Below are 27,910 nucleotides of genomic sequence, written 5' to 3' on the forward strand. Positions count from 1 at the left end.
CCCTAGATGTCTCTGTGCTCAGATAAGGCCCGAAACATGATGAAACGAAAACAATTGCAAGGACACCGATGTAGGGGGACGGAAAAGCCTACACTTCCTCTTTACGCGTCCTCTGATTGGCTTGTGAAGGTTATGAAAGCCCTGAATGGGAGCTACAACCTTGCAGCAAATTTGTCAGGAGGCAGAAAAAACTTGCTTCAGTGTCTGTGCTTGTACACAGCAAAGAAGGCACCGGTCCAACATGAAATCAGCCTTTGTCTTGCTGACTGCGTTGGTAGCCCTGACAGCCTATTATGTGTACCTGCCCTTACCCAGCACAGTGTCGGATCCCTGGAAGCTCATGCTGCTGGATGCCACTTTCAGGGCAACCCAGCAAATGGTAAGCTTGATCCATGCAATTTTATTCTCTCTTCGCCTTCCCTCGCCACCCCCACACGCCCCTTGTATTTCTCTCCGTTGCAGTCAGCTGAGGAAATGTCATGTATGTCCAGGGACTGATTTTAAGAGAGGAGAGGCGTCTCAGCCTTTTGGAGCAGCTGCCTCCGGGCGAGTTGGCAGAAATTAGCTCTGCAAATTTCAGAGTAGCAGCCGTCTTAGTCTGTATTCGCAAAAAGAAAAGGAGGACTTGTGGCACCTTAGAGACTAACACATTTATTTGAGCATAAGCTTTCGTGAGCTACAGCTCACTTCATCGGATGCATTTGGTGGAAAAAAGCTCTGCAAATGTATCTGATCTTGATTTCTTTAAAGTACAGTGCTAATACGCTATCAATTCTGCTGTTGGACGGCTCTGCGCCTCTTGGATTAATTGATTGGTTGATTTACAGCAGCAAGCGCTCCCTCTTCCTCCCTCGCTGCCTTTGCATTCAATGAATGAGAAATGCCAAAGAAACCCCTTTGTGCCAGCTCCTTTTGCTCCCTTGAATGTAGTTCCGGTGGCTGATGGACTCCCGGCATCTAGAAACAGAATCGGATCTCTGTGTCTCTCCCTCTCACACATATCAGCTGGGAGGAAAATGCCCCGCGAGCCCATCCACTTCAAAAGCATGAGGTCGGTCCTTAGCCTTGTTTACCAGGCTGCGGCTGCCCTTGTGACATTGGGGAGCCAGCTCGGAGCGAAGGCTCTTCCCATTGCTCAGCACAAAACCAAACCTTTTCAGTTCCTTAGGACCCCCACCCCCTGAATCATTTGACAGTGGGAAGTGATGGGCTGACTCCATTGTAGAATCAAAGCATTTGGTAGTCAGTCCCTATTCCAGGCAGGTAAGGAGGCCAGCTAACCTCATTACAGCCCCCAGCGCAGTCGTAGACATTTTCTGCATGCCATAACCGAGAAGGGGCTGTTGTTGATCTCTGCTTTACTTAATCCCACTCACAGATCCAGAAGCATAAGGTTTTGGGGATTTCAAATGCAATGTATTTCCCTCTCTCTAGGTGATGGAGATCTTTTGTGTGGAGTTTATTACATGTTGCCTCCTCTGTATTTCCTAAGAGAAGAAACAAATTGAGTGCTTTTATCCTAGCACTTTACCCATCATATTCCAGGAAGAATGTAGGGTGGAAGAGTTTGAAAGCAGAGGGAAAGGCTTTCAAGTCAAGTAAAATTAGTATTTGGGCTTGCACTAATAAGCAAGAGGAATCTACCTTTGGACACTGTATTTGTTATACTGTGTTTTCCAAATAACATTTCAGAGGCTCCCTAACCTTTTCCCCACTTTAAATTTTGTTTTGGTGTTTGCATGGTGACATCATGCAGACCAGGGGTTACAAAACGTTTCACATCATGGTTTTACATGAATTTAATTCCTCTTCTGCTAATAGAGTCTGATCTTTTTATAGCGACAATCAGGGTTTTACCCTGCCATATATGCTGAGGCACTTTTTAAAAAACTATTTTTGCCAGTACTGCTTCATTTTATAAAACTGCATACATGAAAAACACCTTTTAAAACACCAATTTATAGCAATTTAAAAACATTTAAAGGATGCGTCTTAGCTTTTGTGTGGAGACCAAGACTGCCATTTTAATAAGTCTACATGGGGGGTGAACTGAAAAATCTTGTTTTTCTCACACATCCTTGTAATAGATGACATATTGCATCTGCCAAATGACATGAAAGTGCTCCAAAATAGCTCCATTCTTCAATAGAAGTTAAGGGTGCTCAGCATCTTACACGTTTGGGCCCCTTCATGTGTTCAGTATGAGTGTCTGAAGCAGTTGGATTGTAAGTATCCACCATAATCAGTTCATAGATTTTTAAGGCCAGAAGGCATGTGATAATCTACTTAAACCTCCTACATAGCATAGGCTATAGAATTTCACCCTGTAATTCTTGCATCATGCCCATAACCTCTAGTTGAATGACAGCATATCTTCTAGAAAGACATCTGCTCTTGATTTAATCAGTTTTTGTGTACATGTTACTATTAGTGTATAAACGCCATATGTCTCCACCATATTATTTATTTATGTAACATGAGAAATACATAGTACTGCACACTGGGTAAAAGAACAAACTGTCCCCGCCCGCAGGAGTTTACTTTCTAAAGAAAGGAACAAGTGACTACAATACAGAACAAATATGGAGTGTAGTTTAGTCTTCATAGATGGAACACATCACAGTACAGCTGAGCCTTCAAGAGTTTGTTTTAAGGAGCAAAGAGGGAGAAGGTGCTTGGCAGATATTAATTAGGAGGTTTTCCAAAGCTGAGTGACAGCATGAACTCAGGAATGAGGGACTGTCCTTAAAATGGGAGCCTGAAAGACCAAAAACTCAATGTGTGAGTAGCTGAAGTGGTAACTATAAAAGTCAAGCCATGGCAGTTATTTTCAAAGTCAGTTTTTACAACAAAGGATACTTTCAGTAGGGCTAAATTTCCCCCGCCTCTCACAGTGGTTGTTACAACACTGACTGGTTTTAGGTTTCTTTAAATGTGTCCATTGAACTTTCACCTACTCCTGAATGTGTTTTCAGCTTGTTACTGTTTATCACAATAATATCCCCTGGGGGTTTGATTGCAGACTGAAGTAATAATTTTCTGGCTAAATGTTCTGATTTTAAAATCTCTGGAGTTCTTGTGTCTAACCTTTTCTCCCAAGAGCATGAACTTGACTTTACTTGCTTCTAATCATATAATACCTAACTGTCCTCTCGACTATTCTGAAGCCATGTTATTAAAACAACTTTATAAAGACAGCGTGACAGTTAAACGTTACAGTTTCTTGGTGGAAATGATATGTTTACTTTTTAACTATATTAATTCACTATATTAATTCACTGCCCTCGCTGCGTCAGAGTACGGGATTGTGAGAGGTCAGCATGTGTGTGTGTTTCTGTATCTCTCTCACTTTCAGTTGGCAACATATTCCTGGCATGGGGGGAGACAACACCAGGGTGGGATAGTGAGAAGGAATAGGAGTGTGGCAGAGAATGGGAGGGGAAAGGGGGAACAGGTTGAAGGTGAGGGAGATCAGAGGAGAAAGTGAGAAAGAAACCAAGAAAGAGACAGAAAGTTAATATGAGAACCAAAAGCCTGGGAGAAAGAAGAGAAAGTATAAAGACTAAAGCCTTGTCCACACTACAACCAAGATTCTGCTGCATGTTACAGGCATGGTGGGTGTAACCCGTTACAAGAAACATGGGTCAGTTTATGTCCACACAGCACCTTTTCTGTCTATCAGTCTTATTAACCATGAAGTTTTTTTGTAAGAAGTGCATTCTAGGAAAATATGGGCAGCTATCCTAATCTTTCTTGTCAGATGAGAGTGCCTGAAGGATATGGCATCAGCTGCACATATGGCAATCTGCTTTAGGGTGCTACCACAAAGAGCTCTGGGTAAGGAGGACCAGCCAAACTGGTTACACAAATATTGGCAAGTTCTCGTGCCAACACAGCAAAGTAACTGTGGTGAACCCACTATAGAAAGATAAACATGCCAGCAGGCTGAGACCCTGGGCTGGTGTTTGGTTCAGGGGTGCTGTAATTTATGACTGAGCTGCAATGCTCCCCACCCATCCATAGCTCAGAACAGCTGAAGTATGATTGCTCTTGCCACAACCCCTTCCTCCTCCAACTCATCCCAGCAAAAGCCTAATATAGGCAGGGGGCAGTGTAGAACCATTATGCCAGTCTAATGCTTCCCACTGTATTGGCAAACTTCCTAGTGGGGAAATCCAGATACCAATCAAGTTTTAAACACACGGGGTGCGAGCACAACTCATGTTTAGAGCCAACCAGGTCCCTAACTGGTTACAAACTCAATTAAACTGTAGCCTGGGCAGGGCTAAGGAATAAGGTCAAAAAAGTTGACTTCGGTACAGGAAAGATTAATAAAGAAGAGGGCATATAGATGCAATGCAGAAATACAAGAAAGACATTGGGAGTGTGATTACAAAGAAAAGGAGGAAGGGAGCAAAAGTGACATGCTTTGAGGAAGGGGCTGGCACATTTCTTCACAATCAATCAAGGATGACAGTCCTCAGATGATTAAACTCATACATAGCCTCAGGGCCTTGTGATCTCTCGGCAGTGATTATACTCACAGAGACACAAATCCTCACCACTCCTATTTCTGCTGGGTGCTTGCCAGGAAGCTGTGCCCCACCCTGTCAAACACAAACCAAGCCTCTGTGGCCCTGCTTCCACTAAGGACGTTTTCTATGGATATGTCTACACTGCAATTAGACACTCGGAGCTGGCCCATGTCCGTTGGCATGGGCTCGCCGGGCTCGGGCTAAAGGGCTGTTTAATTGCGCTGTAGATACTGGGGCTTGTGCAGCCCGAGCTTTGGGACCCTCACAGGACCCTAGAGCCTGGGCTCTGCCCCAAGCCTCAAGATCTACACTGCAATTAAGCAGCCTGTCACCCCGAGCCCCGCAACCTCAAGTTGGTTGGCATGGGCCAGCTGCGGGTTTTTAATTGCAGTGTACACATACCCTAAGTGCCCAGCCATTGCTCGCAATAGTTAAGCTCCAAAGGTGCTAGCAACATTGGGAGTTCTTTTGCAGACACTGAGTTGGCAGTAGCTTTGCCACAAGCAGAAGTGCCCAGAGTCAGAACCAGTTTCTGATTCCATATACTGTAGATTTTGATTGTAAATTCCTGGGGACAAGACTTTCTCATTTAGTAACCTGCACATTCTCAGTCCCTAGAAATGATAACCAATCTTTGCATATATCAAAGATATTTCTAATCCCATCATACCATCTCCTCCATAAACGTATTGAGTAGAATCTTAAAACCAGATAGATCTTTTGCCCCGATCGCCATATTTGGGGTCAGGAAGGAATTTTCCTACAGGGCGGACTGGAGAGGCCCTGGAGGTTTTTCGCCTTCCTCTGTAGCATGGGGCACGGGGTCACTTGAGGGAGGCTTCTCTGCTCCTTGAAGTCTTTAAACCACAATTTGAGGACTTCAATAGCTCAGACATAGGTGAGGTTTTTCGTAGGAGTGGGTGGGTGAGATTCTGTGGCCTGCGCTGTGCAGGAGGTCGGACTAGATGATCAGGATGGTCCCTTCTGACCTTAGTATCTATGAATCTAATGCACCTGTCACTTTGGTAGCTACGCACTAAGCACAATTAAGGCAAAAAGAGTGTCTGGGTCTAACAGAAATTGTTCGGTCTCTCTAAACCCTGATGTACAGGAATGTGTGAACTTGGTAGGTTTCTTCCCTTTGATTGTTTTTTGACAACAGTAAGTCCCATAAATGGGAGTGGACTGGCTCCATCACTCATGTAACAGATGGAGTTTGCAGGGAGGCCTCATGGGAGCAGGGTAGGGTGACAGCATGCGATAGACCTGCAGGTAGCCAAGCAGCTGCAGATTTGCAAAACAATTTTCTGTGAAACGAAGTAGGGACATGCCCTAACTATGGGACATGTGGGCTCCCTATCCAGAGAGAATGTGAGCTAAAATGAACAAGCTGGGCAAGACCTATCTGCTCCTTTCCCTGAACACGCTGCTTGTTGCACTATAGCAGATCAGGCAGAAAAACAGTTTCACAAAATTTCCTTGACTAAAGAATAACCTCTGAGAACCACCACAAGACCCACAAAGGGCCAGATCACATCTGGTGTAAATCAGCACAACTCCACTGAAGTTAATGCAGCTAGATGTCAAAGCATTACTTAACTTTACTGAACTTCTTTGAACCTCAAAGGAAGCTTGGGGGTAGTTCTCTGATCCACATTGACTTACGTTTCCCCTAATGTAACATGTGTGAGAGAAACCCTCCTGCATTCAACCTTGAATTGGATTTTCCTATGGGAGGAACAGAGGGAGAATAGCATGATCTGAAATTCAAAGATACAAATTGTCTTGTGCATTCAGCATTTCCAGGGGTTGAGTTGATACTTTTTGTATTCTTTTTAATGGGAGGGCTTTCTTAAACACAGAGAGCTGGTGTTCAGTCAATAAAACCATAAACATTTTGGAACCTGGCTTCCTGAGAAGCCACCTCTTTCACACCGTGATACTGCCACAGTTTAAACAGGCTGCTGGGAGGGCATCCTTTGTCAGTGCCTCTCAGCTTTGGAAGTGGATTGCCTTCCTTGGTCCATTGAAGCTGAGATTTATAAAATTAGGCCTACTTCAAGCCTGCCTCTTTCTAAAGGCACATGTAGTGAAGGTGGTTTAGGGGCTTTTTATACACCAGTTGGATTAATGTTAATGCCGCATATTTGTACTGAATATTGATTATCTAAATTTTGTAAAGTACCATAGGTGGGAGATTAGATTTATGGCCCCAGAGAAATAAAGCCTCCATGACAAGGAATCTGCAGTCATGCAACAAATCCTTCTTTCATTGGAGTTCCTCTGAAATATTATTTATATTACCGTAGCGCCAAGGAGTCCTGGACATGGACGAGGCCCCCATTGTGCTAGGTGCTGGACATACACAGAACAAAAAGATGGGCTTTACCCCTCTGTATTTGTAGGAATAGTGTGCTTCTATTAAACTATCCATCCTCCGAAAGCTTTGACACTGTGGCCTGCAGTAACAGGCTCCCAGGCTTACCACTGGAAAGTGACCAGGGAAAATAACAGTGCAGAGATGTAGTAAATACAAAGGACTGTTTTTTATTAACAATGAGTGAAATAACAACAAGGAGTCCGGTGGCACCTTAAAGACTAACAGATTTATTTGGGCATCAGCTTTCGTGGGTAAAAAACCCACTTCTTCAGATGCATGCTTGAAGAAGTAGGTTTTTAACCCACGAAAGATGATGCCCAAATAAATCTGTTAGTCTTTAAAGTGCCTCCGGACTCCTCGTTGTTTTTGTGGATAGAGACTAACATGGCTACCCCTCTGATAATCGGTGAAATACACATCCTTAAAATGAATTGGAAAAATCAGCAAAAAATTAACACTTAGTAGTATTAAAACCCATTTCCAAATGGCACTTTGGAGCTTAAATGACCTTTGATTTTTTTCTCCCGAGACATGGTCTCCACCCAGTTTTTATTCTGGTATAACTATTTTGATTGGGGGTGAGGGAGAGTGATTATTTTAGTAGTTCTTTTAAAGTTATATCAGTACAACCTCTAGTGTGGATGCAGTCTTACTGTATAAAGATGCCTTATACCAGTATCATTTAGCCCCCCTTCCGATGCAGGATTAGCTATACCAGATAAAAGACCTTTATACCAGTATAATGGCATCCACACTGGGGGTATGTGTTTAGTGCTGCGACTGCACCAATATAGTTAGAGGTAAAACTTTTGTGAGCAGACAAGCCCTTAGGCTCGTAAGTCACTTAGGTGTTTTTGAAAATTTTATCCATGGTCTATTCACAAAGTAAAATATCACTTCTGACACTTTCTCTAATGTTACTGCGTATCAAGCTCCCATGGCTTTTGGTAACCATCCCCCTTACCTCCCCGTTCAACACTCTGACTTGTTGGGAATAATTATAAAAGGGCTCAGACTCCTTCCTGGTTTCTAGCATGCCTTAGCTGGGACAAGTGGTCAGCCTTCCAAAATAGTGAAAGACCTCCCCTCCAACCCATCTATTTTTTTTTTAAATACCCACTAGTAGCCTCATTATCATAGTGCACTGTGTGGTTTGGCCTGATATTTCCCTTCCACATCCCCTCTTGGATCTTCCACAGCATGCATGGGAAAAAATATAATGTGCTGCAAGCACAATTACTATATAAAGCATATGTACATTGGGAAACAGTTCTCTACCTTTTCAGCTGAAGGGGCTCTCCCTTAGCAGGTAGTAGTAGGTCCTTTATCCTCTCTGGGCAAGATGCATAAACAAAGTACAAGAAGTCAGATACCAGAATTGCATCCTGAGGATGCTGTAGCTGGGAGCATACTTCCCAGTCCAGGTAAACAGACATGCTCTAGGTCTAGTCAAGCTAGTGCACTAGAAGGAGCATCGTGGCCATGGACAGGAGCTCGGGCTAGGCACCTGAATATGTCCCCAGTCGGTTGAGTGGGTTTGCCCGAGCTTCTGCCTGTGCTGCTACAGCCACACTGCTAGTTTTAGCTCGCTAGCTCAAGCAGAGCTAGTGCATGTCAGTCTATTTGCACTCGGGACACCCTCCCAACTGCAGCATAGACATCCCTGAAGCCCATATATAGGTAAAAAGTTAAGCCAGTGCTAGTTTTCTTGTTGCATCACAACAAAGGGCTCAGTGGGTAGAAATAAATTCCCAACCCACTCTGCTTCTAGTGCTCTGATCTCATCCTAGGAGGCTAAACATTCAGTCAGCAAACACAGATGGGCTGATTAGCAAGCACCACATGTTCCCTTGAGACCAATTCCTGCCTCTCAGTCTTGTTTTCAGTAATTGAGATTTTTCCTTGAAGAAACTTACTGAAAGTGAAAAGATTTATACTTCAGGATGAATCATTTATACACAAGAAGAAGAATACTCTAATAGCACCTTTTCTCCAGGGATTTCACAGCTTTTTAAATATGAATTAAGCCTCACAGTCACTGTCCCTACAAGGCAGGTATTATTGCAATCAGTTTAGGGAAGAATAAACTGAGGCAGAGGCCCCAATTGAGTGAGCTACTCACACTCTTTCAGCTTGTAGAAAGGAATGCAGGCTTTACTGTGTGAAGCAAGGAGATTCTTTTCCCCTGGAATCAGGCAAGCACAGACAATACTGAAGAGGTTTATTCATGGTACCGGGAAGACTGATAAATAGCTTCAAAAGTATAGTGTTACAGTAACCAATTATATACCTTTTCTTATTAATTTATTTGCATTTATTTTGTACTTACAGAGACAAACATTATTTCAGAGAGAGGGAGAGAACATTTAACATGATAATGACAGGAGCAGGACATACACATAGAAACTATTTTAATTACATCATTTATCTGTGACTATTCTTAAGGCGAAAGGGTGAGGGGGATGAGTGTTCACAGATATCCAGAGAGTTGTGCGGGGGTTTGTACTGTTCTTTCTTACCAAGAGGCTGAGTTACTGGGCGGACATCTGACCACGTAAGCCTATCAAGTGTTTACAGCTGCCACTATCCTTGGACCTCTGATATTTCTGTTTGTTAGTTACGGAGGTTTCTGTCTCAGCTGCTAACTGAATTTTTAACTCTTGCCTAACAACTAGGTGATGCAATTCAGACTAGTAAAGTCAGAAGAAGAAAATTTGGATCTTTAGGGTTCGTATTTTCACTGGAAGTGTAGAAAAGTTTGTGGTATGGGATTTTATTAACACCTAAACTTTCCCAATACACTATGAGAAATGTAGAAATTAATTGTAATAATATAACAAAATGACTACTGTGTATGTGTATTACTGCCCTCTACTGGAAGAAATTGACACACAGTTCAGCAGTTCTAAGGGTCCTATGATGCAGTGGTTCTCAACCACGGGTACATGTATCTCTGGGGGTACACAGAGGTCTTCCAGAGGGTCCATCAACTCATCTAGCTATTTTTCTAGTTTTACAACAGGCTAAATAAAAAGACCTAGCGAAGTCAGTACAAACTAAAATTTTATTCAGACAGTGACTTGTTTATATTGCTCTATATACTATACACTGAAATGTAAGTACAATATTTATATTCCAGTTAATTTATTTTATAATTATATGATAAAAATGAGAAAGTCAGCAATTGTTCAGTAACAGTGTGCTGTGACACTTTTGTATTTTTATGTCTGATTTTGTAAGCAAGTAGTTTTTAAGTGAGGGTGAAACTTAGGGGTGTGCAAGACAAATCAGACTCCTAAAAGGGGTACAGTTGTCTGGAAAGGTTGAGAACTACTGCTATGGTGCTACCCACTCCTGACAATTCTTTTTCAATCTAACTGTGCTTTTCAAGGTGGAGTGTCTCAGTTCTAACCCACTGCCATCTTGATCTTCCACGTGCTCATGGTGCTTTTTTTTTTTTCCAAAATATATATTAAGACAACTGAGGGTATGTGTACACTGCCAAAAAAAAAAGAAAAAAAAATACCTGGGACAGGAAATCTCAGATCCCAGGTCAACTGATTTGGGGTCACGCTATGGGGCTAAAAATAGCAGCGTAGATGCTCAGGCTGGAGCTTAGCGTCTGAGACCCACCTCCTTCACTGGGTTTCAGGGCTAAGCCTTTAGCCCAAACCCAAACAACTACACTGTAGCCATGTAGTGCAAGCCCCAGGAGTCCAAGTCAGTTGACCCAGCCTTTGAGACTCACTGCCAGGGGTCTCTTTTTATAGTGTAGACATGCCCTGAGAATGCCTAGGGTGGCACAGTTTTGTCACAATATAACTTTGGAAGGCTTTTACATCATTACCTCATGGGTGTTAAGTACTGTTACCTGTCTAGTTACAGGTACTGTCATTTGAAGAAAATTGCAAGGATATTTAATGCAACATAGTAAGATAAGCCTGTGAGTAACAAATGATTTTTTCCCCCCACTCCTCAATTTCTCCCTAGTGCAACCTGGTTCACTGCCTAAGACTCAGCCATCACTTGAGAGTTCTGAATTATGTGATTGGTACTTTTGACAAGCTGGAGCCCTCGTCCTCTGAACACATTAAGATAACAGATGCCCTTTTTGATGGAGTGGAAGTCAGAGTGTTTGAACCTTCTCCAAAGCAAGATGAAACACTAAAGCGCAGTGTCGTTTACATCCATGGAGGAGGATGGGCTTTGGCAAGTGCAAGTATGTGTCTGTCATTAATTAGAGTGGATTATGATATGTTCTCATCAGAGGAGGTTCAGTGTAACTAAAAGCTGTTCTCCCACCCAGAAGCTGAGAGTTTTGCTCTCTGAGACATGTCTGAACCTAATGAGAGCTGGAACCCTGGGTCTCTAGTAACTGTCCCAACTCTTGCCATAAGAGGCGGGAGAGTAATCCTGAAACAGAAAACAAATGCATTCTTTATCAGCACATAGCTGCAAAAGAATCAGAAGCTTATTTTAAACACATACTGAAAAGAGTAGAGAGTTATTTATGGGGACTCCTTCATGATCAAGCTGGTATAGGTCAGTGGTTTTCAAACTTTTTTTCTGGTGACCCAGTTGAAGAAAATTGTTGATGCCGACAACCTAATGGCACTGGGGATGAGGGGTTTGGGGTGTGGGAGGGGTTCAGGGCTGGGGCAGAGGGCAGGAGTGAGGGCTGCGGGGTGGGACCAGGAATGAGGGGTTCAGGATGTGGGAGGGGGCTCTGGGCAGGGGGTGGGGTTTGGGGTGCGGGAGGGCATCAGGACTCTGGGTTGGGAGTGCAGGGTCTGGGGATGAAGGATTTGGGGTGCAGGAAGAGGCTCTGGGTTTGAGGGGGTTCAGGGGATTGGGCTGTGGGGTTTGGGCGCGGACTTACTTTGGATGGCTCCTGGTCAGCGGTACAGCAAGGGTGCTAAGGTAGGCTTCCTGCCTGTCCTGGCACCGTGGACCGTGCTGTGTCCTGGAAGCGGCCAGCAGCAGATCTGACTCCTAGGCAGAAGTGTGCAAGCATCTCTGCATGGCTCTTGTCCGCAGGCACCTCTCTCCTCTCTCCCCCCAGCTCCCATTGGCCAGGAACCATTGCTCGGGGCGGGGGCAGACACGGAGTCCTGTGGCATCCCCACCTAGGAGCTAGATCTGCTGCTAGCCATTTCCTGGGGTGCAGCGGGTGTCAGAACAGGTAGGAACTAGCCTGCGTTAGCCGGGTAGCACCACCGACGGGACTTTTAACAGCCCGGTCAGCGGTGCTAACCAGAGCCTCCGCGACCCAGTGCCTTATGTCCCCCAACCCAGTACTGGGTCACGACCCACAGTTTGAAAATCACTGGTGTAGGTCACTATGGTCTCTGTATTGCATGCCACCGAGGACAGTAAACACTGACCAAACAATTAGGGACTGATGGCTACATGATATATTTTGCCTAAGCCCCAGGCAGCAGTTTATCCTTCTACAAGAAGCACCTTATAGGTAGTTGAAAATGTTGAAGCTTTTTGTGGAAATGTTCCCATTTTTTGATTGGCTCTAAATTACACGTATTTGGAGCAATGTGCAACTGCAGGGAATAGAGACAGCTAGAGGGAGGTGGGACCAGGCACTTTGTATGGCCTGCTCCTTTAGCAGAAAACTGCCTTGGATGTCAAAGTTGCCTAGAGCGGTGTTAAGTTAACACGCTATGAATGTGGAAGGTAGTGCGCAGCTGTAGACAGTGGTAGCCTGGCCACTAATCCAGCCACATTATTGTCAGGGAGTAGAATTTTCAGTGCGGGGCTGTGAGCGCAAACACTCCCTGTGGGTGTCCTTAAGATCTGCCTGGTTGGGGTGAAGATTGAAGGCCGTGCCCTCTTCATCTTCTGTGTTTCCACGGACACTCCAAGAGGATAATAAAGCATATTGTATGTTGAAAGGTGCAGATTTAATTACTGCTTAACCCTATGACAGTTTTAGTGTGAAGAACGATTATGGGTGGGATTATCAGATGTGCCTTTGACTTTCAGTTGGACGTGTGTACCTAAATCACGTAGGCACTTTTGGAAATGCCAGCATATTTGGTCCATAATTAGTAACTGTACCCATTAAAAATTCCTCTGCCTTTCTAGTCTCACAGAATTCTCCCAATTAGCCCTGTGACGGCAGGGCCTTGCTGATCAAGCTGGGGTGCCCCCATCAGTCCAGTATGGGGGTAGTCCACTCTGCCCCTCGGTCGTTGGCTTCCCCGTTACATAGGTGATTTCGGCCACCTTTGGCCCGGCTCCCTGACAGGGTCACCTAAACGGGTAATCAGTGGATTCTGAGTGGCAAAACAATCAAACAGTCTGTGGAATTAGTCCTGTGGTCAGGGCAAAGCAGCAAGCAGGCTGCAGCCCCTGCGTGGGGCAAAGTAAGCAATTACTCTATAGCTTTCAGAGTAGCAGCCGTGTTAGTCTGTATTCGCAAAAAGAAAAGGAGTACTTGTGGCACTTTTTACTCTATAGCTTGGCAGCCTCTGGCTGGGGCAGCAAACAATCAAACAGACTAGGGAATTAGCCCCCTGGGCAGGGAGAAGCAGCAAACCAGCTGCAGCCTCGGGAGGGTAAACAATCAGTCTATAGGCCTCATGCCTCTCTGGGCCGTAGTTTAAGCAGCTTTCTCAACAGGTGGCAGCTTGGCTTCCACGGCAGTCACCGCAGCTGGCAGGTAGTCTTGGTCCCCGGGCTTTACCACCCGGGGCACTGCAGGTACCTCTGCAGGAGCCAGCAGTGTTCCTCCACCCCTGCGACTGGCCTGACTCCTTTTATCTGAGTTCTCCACTTGGAGCATGTACAGCAGGCAAGAGGGGGCATGGCCTCTGGGTCACAATGACTGGTCAGCCCCCGGTAGCCCAGTGCAGTCTTCAGGAAGACCTGTCATAGGTAGCTGTTAGTGATGCTTTATAGAACTTGGTCAGCTGCACTGGTTCTGTGGTAACACTTGCATAGCACTCCCAAGGCAGAGTGTGTGCTGCAGAATTACAGTGCTTCACTCAGATCACTGTAACTCTAACCACATTATTGCAGTTTGAGATGTAAAAATTAGTGGTAGAAATATTACTGCTAAATATTAAATCTCAAGACTGTGTACTTTAAAGAGATGCTTATACATTGTTATATCCTCCACCACCATGAAATACCTATTCAGTAACTGAAGAGGCATAGAATTAAAGAAAATTAGTACCCTGAGAAATAAGATGGCTTTGAATCTGCTGCCCCTGATTCAGGTGAGCAGTCCCATTGACTTTAATAGGACTACTACCTTCAGTAGAAACTGCAAGTTTCAAGTCCAGCATGCATAATATCATGACCACATATACAATGACTTGCACAAAAATAGCATTTCTCAGACACTAATCCTCAGAACAGCCCAATGCGGTTAGGTAGCGATAAGTGAAACTGAGGCAGAGAGGTGAAGTGACTTGCCCGAAGTCACACAGCAAGTTGATGCCAAAGCCAGGAAGAGAGTGCACAAACTGCTAAGACACAAACTGTGTTCATTCCATTAGATCATGGTACCTGCTGTTATACACTGACTGCATTCCATTCCATTTCTTTACATTTGCATAAAGATTTACTGATAATAATGAGTGTCTATTATAATGTCAGGGGTTTTTACAGGATTGAATATAAGTGCTTGCTGTTTTTCTTATGAATCTAAAGATATGTAAAGCTGTGTGCAATATGCATATTCACAAAATTTACTGTCTTGCACTAACGTTTGGTCGTCTTATTCCCAGGAACAAGCTTCTATAACAATCTCTGCAGGATCATGGCAGAATTTCTGAATGCTGTAATTGTCTCAGTTGAGTGAGTAATCAACAAAATCTTAAAGTATTTAGAAATATAGATCATTATGAATGAGTTAATTGCTTTTTTCTTTGTCGTGACTTGTTTAAAAGGTTTTCATTTGAAAAAAGTCTCTAACAGGACTTGATATTTTGTGCCCTTCTCAATGACAGTGGATTAGAATGGTATCTGAATACTGTTCTCATTACAAGAGATAATGGCACCCTCAATAGTACAGGACATTTAAAAGTACATAGTAAAAAGGGAGTGAGAGGGAACCACTTTAACTGGAACTAAAAAGCCACAATCTTGCTAACACATGCATATGAGTTGTATTTACTCTGCGGTGCCAATGTCGCCAAGTCTTGGTTGGGGCAAACATACGGCCTCCGCGACACATATTTCCAAAAGCACCTTGGCCAGAGCGATGAGTTCCACCACCTCGCACTCGGGGAATACGAGCAACAGCTCTTCCAGTACCCAAGATTCAGCACTGGTCTGATGTCCTGCAAGTTCATAGATTCATAGATACTAAGGTCAGAAGGGACCATTCTGATCATCTAGTCCGACCTCCTGCACAACGCAGGCCACAGAATCTCACCCACCCACTCCTATGAAAAACCTCACCTATGTCTGAGCTATTGAAGTCCTCAAATTGTGGTTTAAAGACTTCAAGGAGCAGAGAATCCTCCCTCAAGTGACCCGTGCCCCATGCTACAGAGGAAGGAGAAAAACCTAAAGGGCCTCTTCCAATCTGCCCTGGAGGAAAATTCCTTCCCGACCCCAGGGAAACTCTACAGCCAACATGGCTTAGCCATGCTCAGGCTTTGCCATGCAGCTGATTGCCTTGGGTGGTTTCTGTTGTCTCCAGCTCTCCTGCTCTATGAAGGAACTTAATTGCTCCTTGCATTTTTCCCAAAAGAAGGGTGGTTCGCACGGCCAGTGGCTTTAACCAGGCTGCCACGATACCTGTCAGCATGAGTAGAATTGTCTGGGAGGAGGATCTGAAAGAAGCTGGGTTATGGGGCATAGCAGCAAGCCTTTACCTTACAGTGACTCATTCCAGAACTTTGCTGACTTCATCTGTGATGCAAGACCCCATTGACAAAGAAGGGTTCCAGATGGGCTGTTAAATGACGCAGAGGGAGGTAGAAGGAGCGGCCAAAGGGGCGAAAATGGACGAGGGCAGTTTGGGTGAGGGTCGGGCCATCTCTCTTTGTGTATGTGTGTGTGTATATGTGTATATATATATATATATATATATATATATATATATATATATTTGGGGAGCTATAGACAGAGGCAGAGATAAAGGGGAAAATGTGTTTGTCCAGCACTGAGATTCTCCAGGAGGAGAAATGGCAGTGACTGGGGGGAGGGCTTGATTCACTCCCAGACAGGAAACTCCTCAAACGCTAGAATAGAAACATGAGCATGATCCTCCCTCAATCTCCTCAAATCTTTCTCTCCGCCCATTGTCTCTTCCTTCTTTCCTCTGTCCTACGTCCGTTCACTGACAGCATAGGATTGTCTGTTGTTCTTGCGCAAATTGGTATGAACGAAGTTCACGGTATCAGGGCGAATAGGAGCCACAGCAGGCATGGTGACATTTTTGCCTGATACTTCCCCCTTTTTGGAGTACACAGATATTAATGGACGAATACAAGCCATGCTGGCAGAGGAGCTGCTGGCTCTCGCGCCTCACTCCGCCATGGCCAAACCGTCCCAGGCCAATGGGGAAATGCGGAAAGCAGTACGGGCTGAGGGATGTGCCGGCCCTCGCTTCCTGCAACCCCATTGGCCTGGAGTGGCGAACCGCAGCCAGTGGGAGTTGCGATCGTCTGAACCTGCGGATGTGGCAGGTAAACAAACCATCCCGGCCCACCAGGGGCTTACCCTGGCAGGCCACGGGCCAAAGGTTGCCAATCCTTTGTATAGAACTTCAATTGGTAGCTGATTTTTACCACTGTTGCTTAACTAAAACTTGCAGTGGAGACTATTTCCTGCTGTGCCCTCTCCTCCACAAACACAGACACTTGATATGTTTCAGAGTAGCAGCCCTGTTAGTCTGTATTCGCAAAAAGAAAAGGAGTACTTGTGGCACCTTAGAGACTAACAAATTTATTTGAGCATAAGCTTTCGTGAACTACAGCTCACTTCATTGGATGCATTTGGTGGAAAATACAGAGGGGAGATTTATATACACACACACAGAGAACATGAAACAATGGGTTTTATCATACACACTGTAAGGAGAGTGATCACTTAAGATGAGCCATCACCAACAGCGGGGGGGGGAAGGAGGAAAACCTTTCATGGTGACAAGCAAGGTAGGCTATTTCCAGCAGTTAACAAGAACATCTGAGGAACAGTGGGGGGTGGGGTGGGGGGGAGAAATAACATGGGGAAATAGTTTTACTTTGTGTAATGACTCATCCATTCCCAGTCTCTATTCAAGCCTAAGTTAATTGTATCCAGTTTGCAAATTAATTCCAATTCCGCAGTCTCTCGTTGGAGTCTGTTTTTGAAGTTTTTTTGTTGAAGAATAGCTACCCTCAGGTCTGTAATCGAGTGACCGGAGAGATTGAAGTGTTCTCCAACTGGTTTTTGAATGTTATAATTCTTGACGTCTGATTTGTGTCCATTTATTCTTTTATGTAGCGACTGTCCAGTTTGACCAATGTACATGGCAGAGGGGCATTGCTGGCACATGATGGCATATATCACATTGGTAGATGTGCAGGTGAATGAGCCTCTGATAGTGTGGCTGATGTGATTAGGCCCTATGATGGTGTCCCCCGAATAGAACTGTTCCTCAGATGTTCTTGTTAACTTCTGGAAATAGTCTACCTTGCTTGTCACCATGAAAGGTTTTCCTCCTTCCCCCCACCCCGCTGCTGGTGATTGCTCATCTTAAGTGATCACTCTCCTTACAGTGTGTATGATAAAACCCATTGTTTCATGTTCTCTGTGTGTGTATATCAATCTCCCCTCTGTATTTTCCACCAAATGCATCCGATGAAGTGAGCTGTAGCTCACGAAAGCTTATGCTCAAATAAATTTGTTAGTCTCTAAGGTGCCACAAGTACTCCTTTTTGCAGACACTTGATATATTGATCTAACCTCACCCGAACACTTAAAGTAAGTACATCCTTACTCTGACATCAGAACAGAATTTTTGGAAGTCTTCACAATCCATCACTAACTTCATGCTGACCACAGTGATCTGCTGCATACCATCTATTTCCTCATTTGTCATCCCTGCTACAATGACCTTCCACCATTCCTTCCATAATAACTTTCTCAGGGTCATTGCCATCTCTACGCCTAATGTGAACAAAGTACATAAGTTCGCATGTGTTGATTTCTGACATCAGGATCTGCTGCTCTCAAATAATATTTCTAACATAGGCATTAGTCTTTTTCTGTCCACACATGGAGCTTATCTGACGATATCACAAAGAACCAAATCAACTATAAAAAGAAAAGGATGCATCCGATGAAGTGAGCTGTAGCTCACGAAAGCTTATGCACAAATAAATTTGTTAGTCTCTAAGGTGCCACAAGTACTCCTTTTCTTTTTGCAAATATAGACTATCACGGCTGCTACTCTGAAACAAATCAAATATGTAACGATACAGCTATACTAGAGATCAAGTACACAATGAACATAGACTTTCCTGAGTGCAGACTGGTGCAGACCATCAGCTGTTAGCTTGCAACAAAATTAAAACTTAAACATAAGACATTCAACATTTGGACTTATCCAAAATCAACGACCATTATATAACTTCAGTCCACAATGGGTTTGAGTCATTGGCACAGGTGAAGGAGAACAATCCCAACATACGGAGGTAAAATGAAAACTGTTATGCTCAAAACCACCAAAGCACACATTCTGAAATGTCACTGTCGGACTGCTCTGTGGGTAACTGAGAAGGTGTTTAAACTAGTGGAAAAATGGTGCAGAGTGAAAGAGAATAGCTTGGAGATGGAAGAATGTAGGAGAGAATATAAGGAACTGAGCAGACAGATGGAAAGGCAGTCTAGATCAGTCAAGGGCAAATATCTAAAGGCAAAATGTATGTAACCTGAGAATTAGAAAGAGTAATAGCACAAAAGGTATGTTCACAGTGGTCAGATTTCTTACCAACAGGTTTTTCTGTGATCAATCAAAATAAAATATCATGATGGCAGAGCCCTCACTGAGGGTGATGGTATCAAACACAAGTGTAGAGATTACTTTGCCAGTATGTGTGCCTCACCTGATAACTGCCACACATTTTGCACGAGTGCAAATCACTACACATGCTGGAAGGCAGTGGCGAATTTAGGCCTTCTCTTTACCTTATGGAGTCTTCTCAGTTAGTTTAACAACCCTCTTAAGTTGCTAAGTATATTAATGGGCCACTCTAATAAACCAGAAGAGGGAAATATGAGTGGTTGCATTAAGCACTTTTCTTTTGTAAATGAAAATATTAAAGTTGACAGAAGAGTGGGGCCAGTAACTGAATTAATGAGATTATTTGCCAATTCTCGTGATCAAATTACAGCCTCATTATGCAGAATTGATTTTACTGGTACAGTATTCATTCCAATATAATTTAAGGGTAGTTGTTTCCAGTTCCTTTTAACTGTCTCCTCTAATAAACACAAAAATAAATGAGCAAGATGTTAGCCATTGCAGACAAGTGGCTATCACAATATTGAAATGTCCCTTTTTATTCCTTTTCTTGTTTATGATGCTGTAATTCTGCCTGTTTTGGTGAGCCGTTAGTCTTCTCTACCCAACCATTATCTCTGTCAATCAAGCCTTTTGTACTCAGTGAAGTCTAATTTGATTTCTCATTAGTTTAATTGCACATCTTCTCACTTGAATGTTGCATACCCAATCTGTTATCCAGTTGTAGAGGGGATTCCCAAAGGCCTATCATATCTTACTTTATCTAATGTAATATACAGATTGCTTTCTAAAGCCTAAATAGTTTTAAGAATCTGAAAAACTTCTTATTTATCTCAATATTATGCCTGAAATTTATTTTGCGCATATAATTTCTGTTGGATGCAAAACAGTCAGTAGAATATAGGAGTATGCTCTAGTATAGCACATGTTGGTTTTATGCAAAGGCATGTGCTTCAGGGTGAATCAATTCTTATCCTGGATACAGGAGATAGCATTTAAGAGTGTTAGTCAGTCAATCCACCACATTATATTCAATAAACCCCACAGGGCAAGATTAATAAAATCAAATTAGTGAGTATCCTAAGCAGGCTGAAAGTTAAGGCCGTATCTAGACTAGAATTTAAAAGGGTGCTAGCTAGTGTAGACAAGACACACTGCCTGTAACGTATGCTAAGCTGGTAGAGTTGAGGCCTGTCATTTTGGTTAGCACATGTTAGCTAACATTCTAGCAACACACCTTTACATACTAAGCTATACAAGGCTTAAGAGAATAAGAATCGCAAAAATCGCCTACTGAGGTAGTGTTTCCTAGTGGATAGAGCAGCAGACTGGAACTCAGGAGACTGGGATTCTATGTCTGACTGTACCGCTAGCCTGCTGAGTGACCATAGGTAAATTATCTCACCTCTTTGTGGCTCAGTTTCCCTATCTGTAAGATGGGGATAATGCTACTGACTTTTGTAAAGCACTTTGAAATCTGCTGATGAACAGCACTATATAAGAGCTAAGTATTATTATTATTATTATTATTTTATTAGACACAAGAGCCTGCTTTGCTGTTGCCAGGCTGGATGATAAACAAGGGAGCAAGTTTGGAAGGTGCTTTTTAATCAGCTGCCTGTCTGACAGTAGCAGGACTTTCCATGGAAAAAACATGGTCAAAAGACTCAGCCTGACTTGCAACCTCAAATTAATCCCACAACAGAGAAAGAGTCATCACAACCCCATGTCTATCCACCAGCCAGACTCCTGGTGCCCTAGTGTTGAGGATGGTGTAGCTTCCAAGCAGCGGCCTGCTTGCAGTATCAGCCGAAGACTACTCTAGGAACAAAACCAAGTTTGCAGGGCCTGTGAGATTTTTTTTTAAATACAATAGATCACTTTGGGGAGAGAGAACAAAAGGCTGACTGATTAAGGATATCTTTCCGAGGGTGTTTTCTGTAACAGCCACAACTTTAGGAAACAATGTCCGAAGCTATCCTGTTAGCTTCCTGAGTGGAGGAGTTGACAGTCTTTTTCTGCGGATCTAAAATGTCAGGAAACATTACATTTCCAACCGATGCAATTAGACACTTTTATATTACAACTCTGCCTACTGGCACAAGTTTGACTTGCAGACTTGTTTCACATAATAACACCATTCCGATTTGGCTCACAAGTTGGGAGAGAACAAATGCTAACTTCTGCCTTGGCTGCAAACTGATCAGAAACGACTGCTCAGAATGGCCAGTTGCTCACAACAATCCTAACAGGGAAAACAAAAGAAACCAGACTCTTTGCCTGCTGTGAACACTAGAGAAAAGGGTAGCTTTTCTATTGCCGGTCATGGGCTGATGGCAAGGGAAGTTGTGGAATTCCCATCATTGGAGGTTTTTAAGAACAAGTTGGACAAACACCTGTCAGGGATGGCATACTTAATCTGTCTCAGCACAGAGGGATGGACTTGATGACATCTCGAGGTCCCTGCCAACCCTACAGTTCTATGATTCTATTAAATTAAGCTGAACATTTCAGGAATACGGGAAACAGTTTTTTCCTGTCCTGAGAAAGCTTTAAAGATACTGAAAAACTTTTGACTTTTCATGCTGATTATCAAAAATCCCCTCTTCCCCCTCCTCCCCACAAATTTCAGTTTGGGTCAATGGTATTTACACAGCTCTAGAGAAACCCTGAGACTCCCAAGGGTTTAAGTAATGACTGAAAAATCATTCATCTCCCACTGTTTTTTGAAGACCAAGGAGGCCTAGCAGATACAACATTGCACTGGGATTCAGGACAGCTGCATTCTATTCTTGGCTCAGCCGTTGGTCTGCTGGATGCTCTTGGGCAAGTCATTTCACTCATGCCTCAGTTTCCCCCATTGTAAAATGGGGATAAAGATACAAACTTCCTTTGTAAAGCACTTCGAGATCTTTTGATGAAAAACACTAGATAAGAGCTAGGTATTATTATTATTCCTGGCCCACATTCATTTCATGTTGAATATGCTGTAGCTGTGTTAAATGTTTCCACTGCTATGTCCACCAACTGTAATTACAAATGCAGGGGACAGGGAACTCCATAACTTTGATTTTGTATCCTTATTCTGCTGGGGACACATGGCTTACCCTTACCCATGTGGGCTAAGCAGGGTATTCAGCTCCACACCGAGCAGATAATACCACCTGCTTTTTACAAGTTTTGTGATAAAAACATTAATGAATGAATCCTCACATTTTGAGATCCTCTATTGGGAAACAACTTAAAAGTTCCACTTAACAATTTCCTAATTTATTCATATTCAGTGGGTTAGCATCACACTTTCTGAATTAGAGTTGTAATAACAACATGTAGGCATTAAATACTGTTTAAGTATTAAAAAGTATTTCAACCATAATATTTAAACTAAGTTATTTTTTCATTTTACTATCCATCTGATAGTACATAATAGTCCTCCTAGAAAGGTACATTTTTTGCGTATAATGATTATCCTTTGTAAGCGTCTTTCTTCTTTTGTAGGTACAGGCTGGTACCAGAGGTTCATTTCCCTGAGCAATTCCACGATACTTTACGTGCAACAAAGTATTTTCTGCGGTCTGATATCCTAGCTAAATACTCAGTTGATCCAGGTCGAATTGCAATTTCTGGTGATAGTGCAGGAGGAAATTTGGCTGCTGCTGTGTGCCAGCAGGTAAAATCCATTGTCTGTATCTATCATAATAATAATTCATATTCCAGCAGTACACATGGGTAGACAGATTATTTGTGCTGCATCATCACAAAGTGACAGACTAGCTTTAGAGATAGAATGGTAGTGGTCCCCCGTAAAAGCCAGCTGCTAGACATAAGTAAGACCTGTCAATTATTTCTGAATCAAGAAGTGCTAGAATGTCTTACTGCTTTTATAAGCTGTTAGGCCAGATTTTAAAAGTGCAATTTAGGTCCCAACCTTACCCACTGTGCTAGTGAATCCTTTATTTGCCTGCATAAGTGGCTAATTGGGCACATAAATGCATAATTCATAAATTCAGTTCCCTATTTTGTGAATAAGCAATTTTTGCAGCTGCCCGTCTTTGAAAATGACCTTATTTCTTTTAATACAATTGAAGGGGAAATAATTTTTTTTAATTAAATGGCATTTTTTCCTCACAGGAAGACAATTTAACAGAAGAGTTTGAATTCAATTGTAGGAAAAATCTATTTTCCCTGCTATTCATACCATATGTATTTCTAATTTAAATTAGTCTGAATTTGATCTGGTTGGAATTTTTAAGGCAATGGGGCCTTAATTAGGGGCAATTGCCATTAATCAATCAATAAGGGGCAATTATCAAAGCAGGTCAGTTCTTTAGGACTAACACCCAGGAGAGCAGCCCTTTTTTTTTGGAAATGGCATGTCTTACACCAGGTCTACACTAACACTTATGCCGGCAAAACGTACATTGCTCCAGGGCATGAAAAAAAAAGTTTTGCTGGCATAAGTGGTAGTGTGCACAGCGCCATGTCAGCGTGAGAGCTTCTCCTGCCAACATAGCTACTGCCGCTCATTGAAGTGGTTTCATTATGTCAACGGAAGAGCTTGCTCCAATCTGCATAGAGCTGCATCAGTACAGCTGTGCCACTATAAACTTGCTAGTGTAGACATGGCCTTTTTCTCACTTACACTGGTATGAATCAACTATGACTCCATTGAAATCACTGGTGTAAAAGCAGTGCAGGTGAGAACAGAATCAGATCTAGACTGTTAAGATTCCAGACTAAGAGCAAAATTCTCTGCGGTGGAGTTACACCAGCAGGGCATTTGTCCATAAAACATCAAATGGTGGTTTCTCTCCTCTTGGGGGAATGAATTGTAACTCCTTTCAGTGGAACCAGTGATGTAGGATCAGATACGGCATAAGCAGTGACCGCTTTTTTACAATCTGGATTCTGTCCTGTGTTTTTCCTACAGCTTAGTCTAGATGACAGTGTTACCAACAAACTGAAGCTGCAGGCTTTAATCTATCCAGTCCTTCAGGCATTGGACTTTAACACTCCTTCATACCAGCAGAACACTGACATGCCTGTTCTTCCTCGCTTCGTCATGGTGAAGTTTTGGATAGATTATTTCAATGGTAACTACGACTTTGCCCCCTCGATGCTGATCAACAACCACACTTCCCTCGACGTAAGCCAGGCTGTTTCTTTCAGGGGACGTCTGAACTGGACTTCTCTCCTGCCTTCGACGTTCAAAAAGAATTACAAACCTGTGATACAATCCACAGGGAAGGCCGAAATCATCCAGGAAATACCTGCACTACTTGACATACGTGCAGCTCCATTGCTAGCAGAAAAAGAAATTTTCCAGCTTCAGCCAAAGACCTACATCCTGACTTGCGAGAATGATGTCCTGAGAGATGATGGAATAATGTATGCCAAACGGTTGGAGAGTGCAGGTGTGGAGGTCACACTTGATCACTTTGATGACTGCTTTCATGGCTGCATGATCTTTACTATTTGGCCTACCAATTTCTCTTCAGGACATCGGACCAGAGACAGCTACATAAAGTGGCTTGCTGAAAACCTGTGAAGAAAGTGAGTCCTCTCTAGAAGGCACAGAACAGTCAATCTAAAGCTCACTATTTCAAAAACAAAAAAGTTGTGCACTTTTACGCTAAGTTCATTTGTTCAAGATTATGTCATAGAACTTCTGTTGCAAGAAGTAGTGTGTCACTAACTACTTGGTTAGTAGTTGATTAGCCTTGTCCAGCGTAGCAATTTGCTAAATACTTATTAAACACTGTGGTATGCAGTGTAGTTGTAGCCGTGTCAGTCCCAGGATATTAGAGAGACAAGGTGGGTGAGGTAATGTCTTTCATTGGACCAACTTCTTGGTGAGGGAGAAAAGTTATTGAGCCACACAGAGCTCTTTTTCAGCTCTGGTGGGAAAGGTACTCCCAGGGTCATAGCAAAATGCAAGGTGGAACAAATTGTTTTTCATAAATAGTTAGCACATTTGCTAAGGGACCATTCAAGGTAGAGTGGCCCATTAACATCTCTGCAGTCACAGGACAAAAAGAGGAGGTTAGCGGGTTACAGATTGTTGTAATAAGCCATAAATCCAATGTCTCTGTTCAGTCCATGGTTTTTAGTGTCTGGCTAAGTAATGAATTTAAATTTTTGATGCTCGGAGTACCTTTCCCAGACCTGAAGAGCAGCTCTGTGTGATTCAAAAACTTGTCTCTCTCACCAACAGAAGTTGGTCTAATAACAGATATTCTCATCCACCTTGTTGCGCCATTAAAAACTAATCCATTGTAGATTCAGATGCGACATCAATTGCAACCATTGTGAATGAATACTGAGCAGTTCTCAACAAGAAAATCAGTGTTCCTCAAACTTATTCTTATTAGTCAAAATTTTCAAGTTTGGGTGCATAACATTAGGCACCAAGGCCACAATTTTCAGTTAACAGGTGTTTGGTTTTAGGCACTTAAATAAGGGTAGCCTGATTTTTAGAGGTCTGAGCATTTACAAATCCCACTGAAGTCAAGGGAAGCTGCGATGCTCTTAAATTTTGAAAATCAGGCCACTTATTTAGGTGCTTAACTATGGATTTAGGTGTTGGCCTTTAGGCACACAGATTTATAGCTTTTTTAAAAAAACAGTTCTAACTTCAAGGCATTTTAAAGCATGCTAAGCAAGCTTTTTACCCCAAAAATGTAACAACTTTGGAGTCTGGTCCTTTTTTGAAACAAGCACAGTGCTAAAAAAAAAATTGTAAAAAAGAATGTAGCCTGTGTATGTCCTTTCTGTTGACTTTAACAGACATTGATCCTACACACAGACAAAGCGGTGTGCAAGCTTATATGGACCAATGGAAACTCCACCAAATGCAGATTCCATTTGTGAATTTACATCTTTAAAGTTGATTGCATTTTTGGCCAAAGGTTGTGACTATGCCTGCCTTTAAAATTTCAGTTTTATGACCACTTTAGAGAAAATATGAAAATACTAACAATTAAAAAAGCCCTCTGTGTGGTTTGCACTGATGTTTGTATTTAACATTTACAGTTGTTTTTCACTGAGTCTCTTCTGTGCTTGTAACTTCCATTCACTGTCCTCCGTGCTTTTTGGAGGAAGTTTCCCCTGTGTAGCAAGCAAAATCACTAGAGATGAGCTTTACCCTAAAGTCCAGATTCAGATTGAACTATGCAGCTGGATCTTCTCTCTCCTATGGATGGAACCAAAATCCCAGATATGAATAGCTATGCTACTGGGGAATCAGGTTCTGCAACTTGAGCTCCTCTCTAAAATAGCCAGACAACAACTGAAGTTAAGACAAGGACATGGAAACTACTTACAACAGTGTGTATTTTGCATAATGTTTGTTGTTTTTGTTGTTGTTATTGAATGTCAACTGTGACAAACTGACAAAAGCCAGGAGCTTTTAATCTAAGACAGAAAGAGCAATTGTCTTGCGATCTAAGTCTAATGTTTTTACTTGGGATAGCTGATTTCAATTCTGAGCTCTGCCACTGTGTGTGTGACTTTGAGCAACTTGCTTCATTTTTGTGCCTCAGTTCTTTCTTCGGTAAGAGAGGGAGTCCTATTTCTGTACTTCACAAGGTTGTTGAAGATATATTCATAAATGTTAATGAGGTACTGTGATACTACAAAGGACTCTGTTAAACTTTCCCATTCTTCAGTCTCTGTATTGTATTGTTCTGTACTATGCCAGCTTGGGTCATTGGAATACATGCCCTCTGATAAAGACAACTTATTTCTTTGGCTCAGCTTTACAGTGCTCTGCAAATTTACAGCACTAAAGTAAGCACCTTCCTGGCTTTTGTCAATTTATTATGGAACATTTTAAAATAGAGCCTTTTTTGTACTTGATTTCTATGGGAAGGTTCTAGAAAGTCCTAAAACACACGTACTTGATGGACCTTCCACAATCTTGACTTCCACATTTTTAAAATAGATATTTAGAGTCCATTTTCATTAGTATGTGCACATATAGACTGGGAGCTAATGGCAGAATGACCTGGTTGCCTCATATGGGTTCATAGCATAAAACAGCAGGATGTTGCTATAATTGTGTGTATTAAGAATGATTAACAAGAGAGGGCCCCAGTCCATGCTGAACCATAAGAGCTTGAAACTGATCTCTGGCTGTAGGTTCACACAGAGTGCACAGCCCAAGCCAATTTCAATAACTGGCCAAGTAAAAGCACTGACAGAGATTCTTCTCTCAGTTACATTGGTTTCGATTAATTGCCTTCAGTGGTGATACTTCAGATTTGCATATATGTAAATTGCAGCAAAATTTGGCCAGCGTATCCAAATATCCCAAAATGCAGGAAGATTCAGACTCGGATCTGGATTTCAAAGCTCCCCCATCAGGAGTGTTATCCAGGGTTTTAGTTTCAATGTTACTGTATACACTCGAAAGCCATCTTGCAAATCTTAACATAGGGACTACACCAAACTCCACTGAAGTCAATGAAAACATTTCCATTGAGTTCAGTTAGCTCTATTTCAGGGCCTTTATGGCTATGGACCTGATCCATACTCTACTGAAATCAATGACAGTCTTTCCATTGACTTCATTGGGCTCTGGATCAGGCCTTGTACTTCAAAAAATAAATCTTAGTACCAAAATAGCTTAAGGTACACTCGGCTACAGGCTTATAAAATGCATTTTAGAAAACTAAAGTTGCTATAGTACTACAAAATAGCATCCAAGTGGTTAATAGTCCTGTAAATTTGGGGTTGTGTTCTATAATAAGAAAATTGGCCCCAAGACTTGTCTGCAAAAGTTTTAGCCCTGCATATGTTTATGGCAGTTATAAATCCCTAATATGAAGTTATAATGGAACTACTGATCTATTTTAACTGTAGTGACATGGATAGCACAGTTAGAATATATATTCATGGAGCTGGTTGTAAAGTTCCTTCATGCACTGAAGCATATTAAATTTTTGGCACAGAAGATGGTAGCAAGTAGATAACTAGATTGAATTTATTCATTGTCATCGCCATCTTGATGTGAAA

At 42.6% G+C, this 27,910-nt stretch overlaps 2 protein-coding genes across 3 annotated transcripts in view; one reads left to right on the forward strand and one right to left on the reverse strand.

Annotated features, from left to right (window-relative positions):
* The window catches only part of ECT2 (epithelial cell transforming 2), a 130,069-nt gene that overhangs the window by 59,771 nt on the left and 42,388 nt on the right, over positions 1-27,910 (reverse strand). The window lies entirely within an intron of this gene.
* On the forward strand, positions 32-27,848 carry NCEH1 (neutral cholesterol ester hydrolase 1). Its single transcript, XM_038417125.2, has 5 exons — positions 32-379; positions 10,906-11,134; positions 14,664-14,733; positions 22,394-22,565; positions 23,826-27,848. The coding sequence occupies exons 1-5, from the start codon at positions 146-148 to the stop codon at positions 24,441-24,443; spliced, it is 1,323 nt and encodes a 440-aa protein (XP_038273053.1). The 5' UTR covers positions 32-145; the 3' UTR covers positions 24,444-27,848.

This window comes from Dermochelys coriacea, chromosome 9 (assembly GCF_009764565.3).
Source record: "Dermochelys coriacea isolate rDerCor1 chromosome 9, rDerCor1.pri.v4, whole genome shotgun sequence".
NCBI classification, from domain to species: domain Eukaryota; kingdom Metazoa; phylum Chordata; order Testudines; family Dermochelyidae; genus Dermochelys; species Dermochelys coriacea.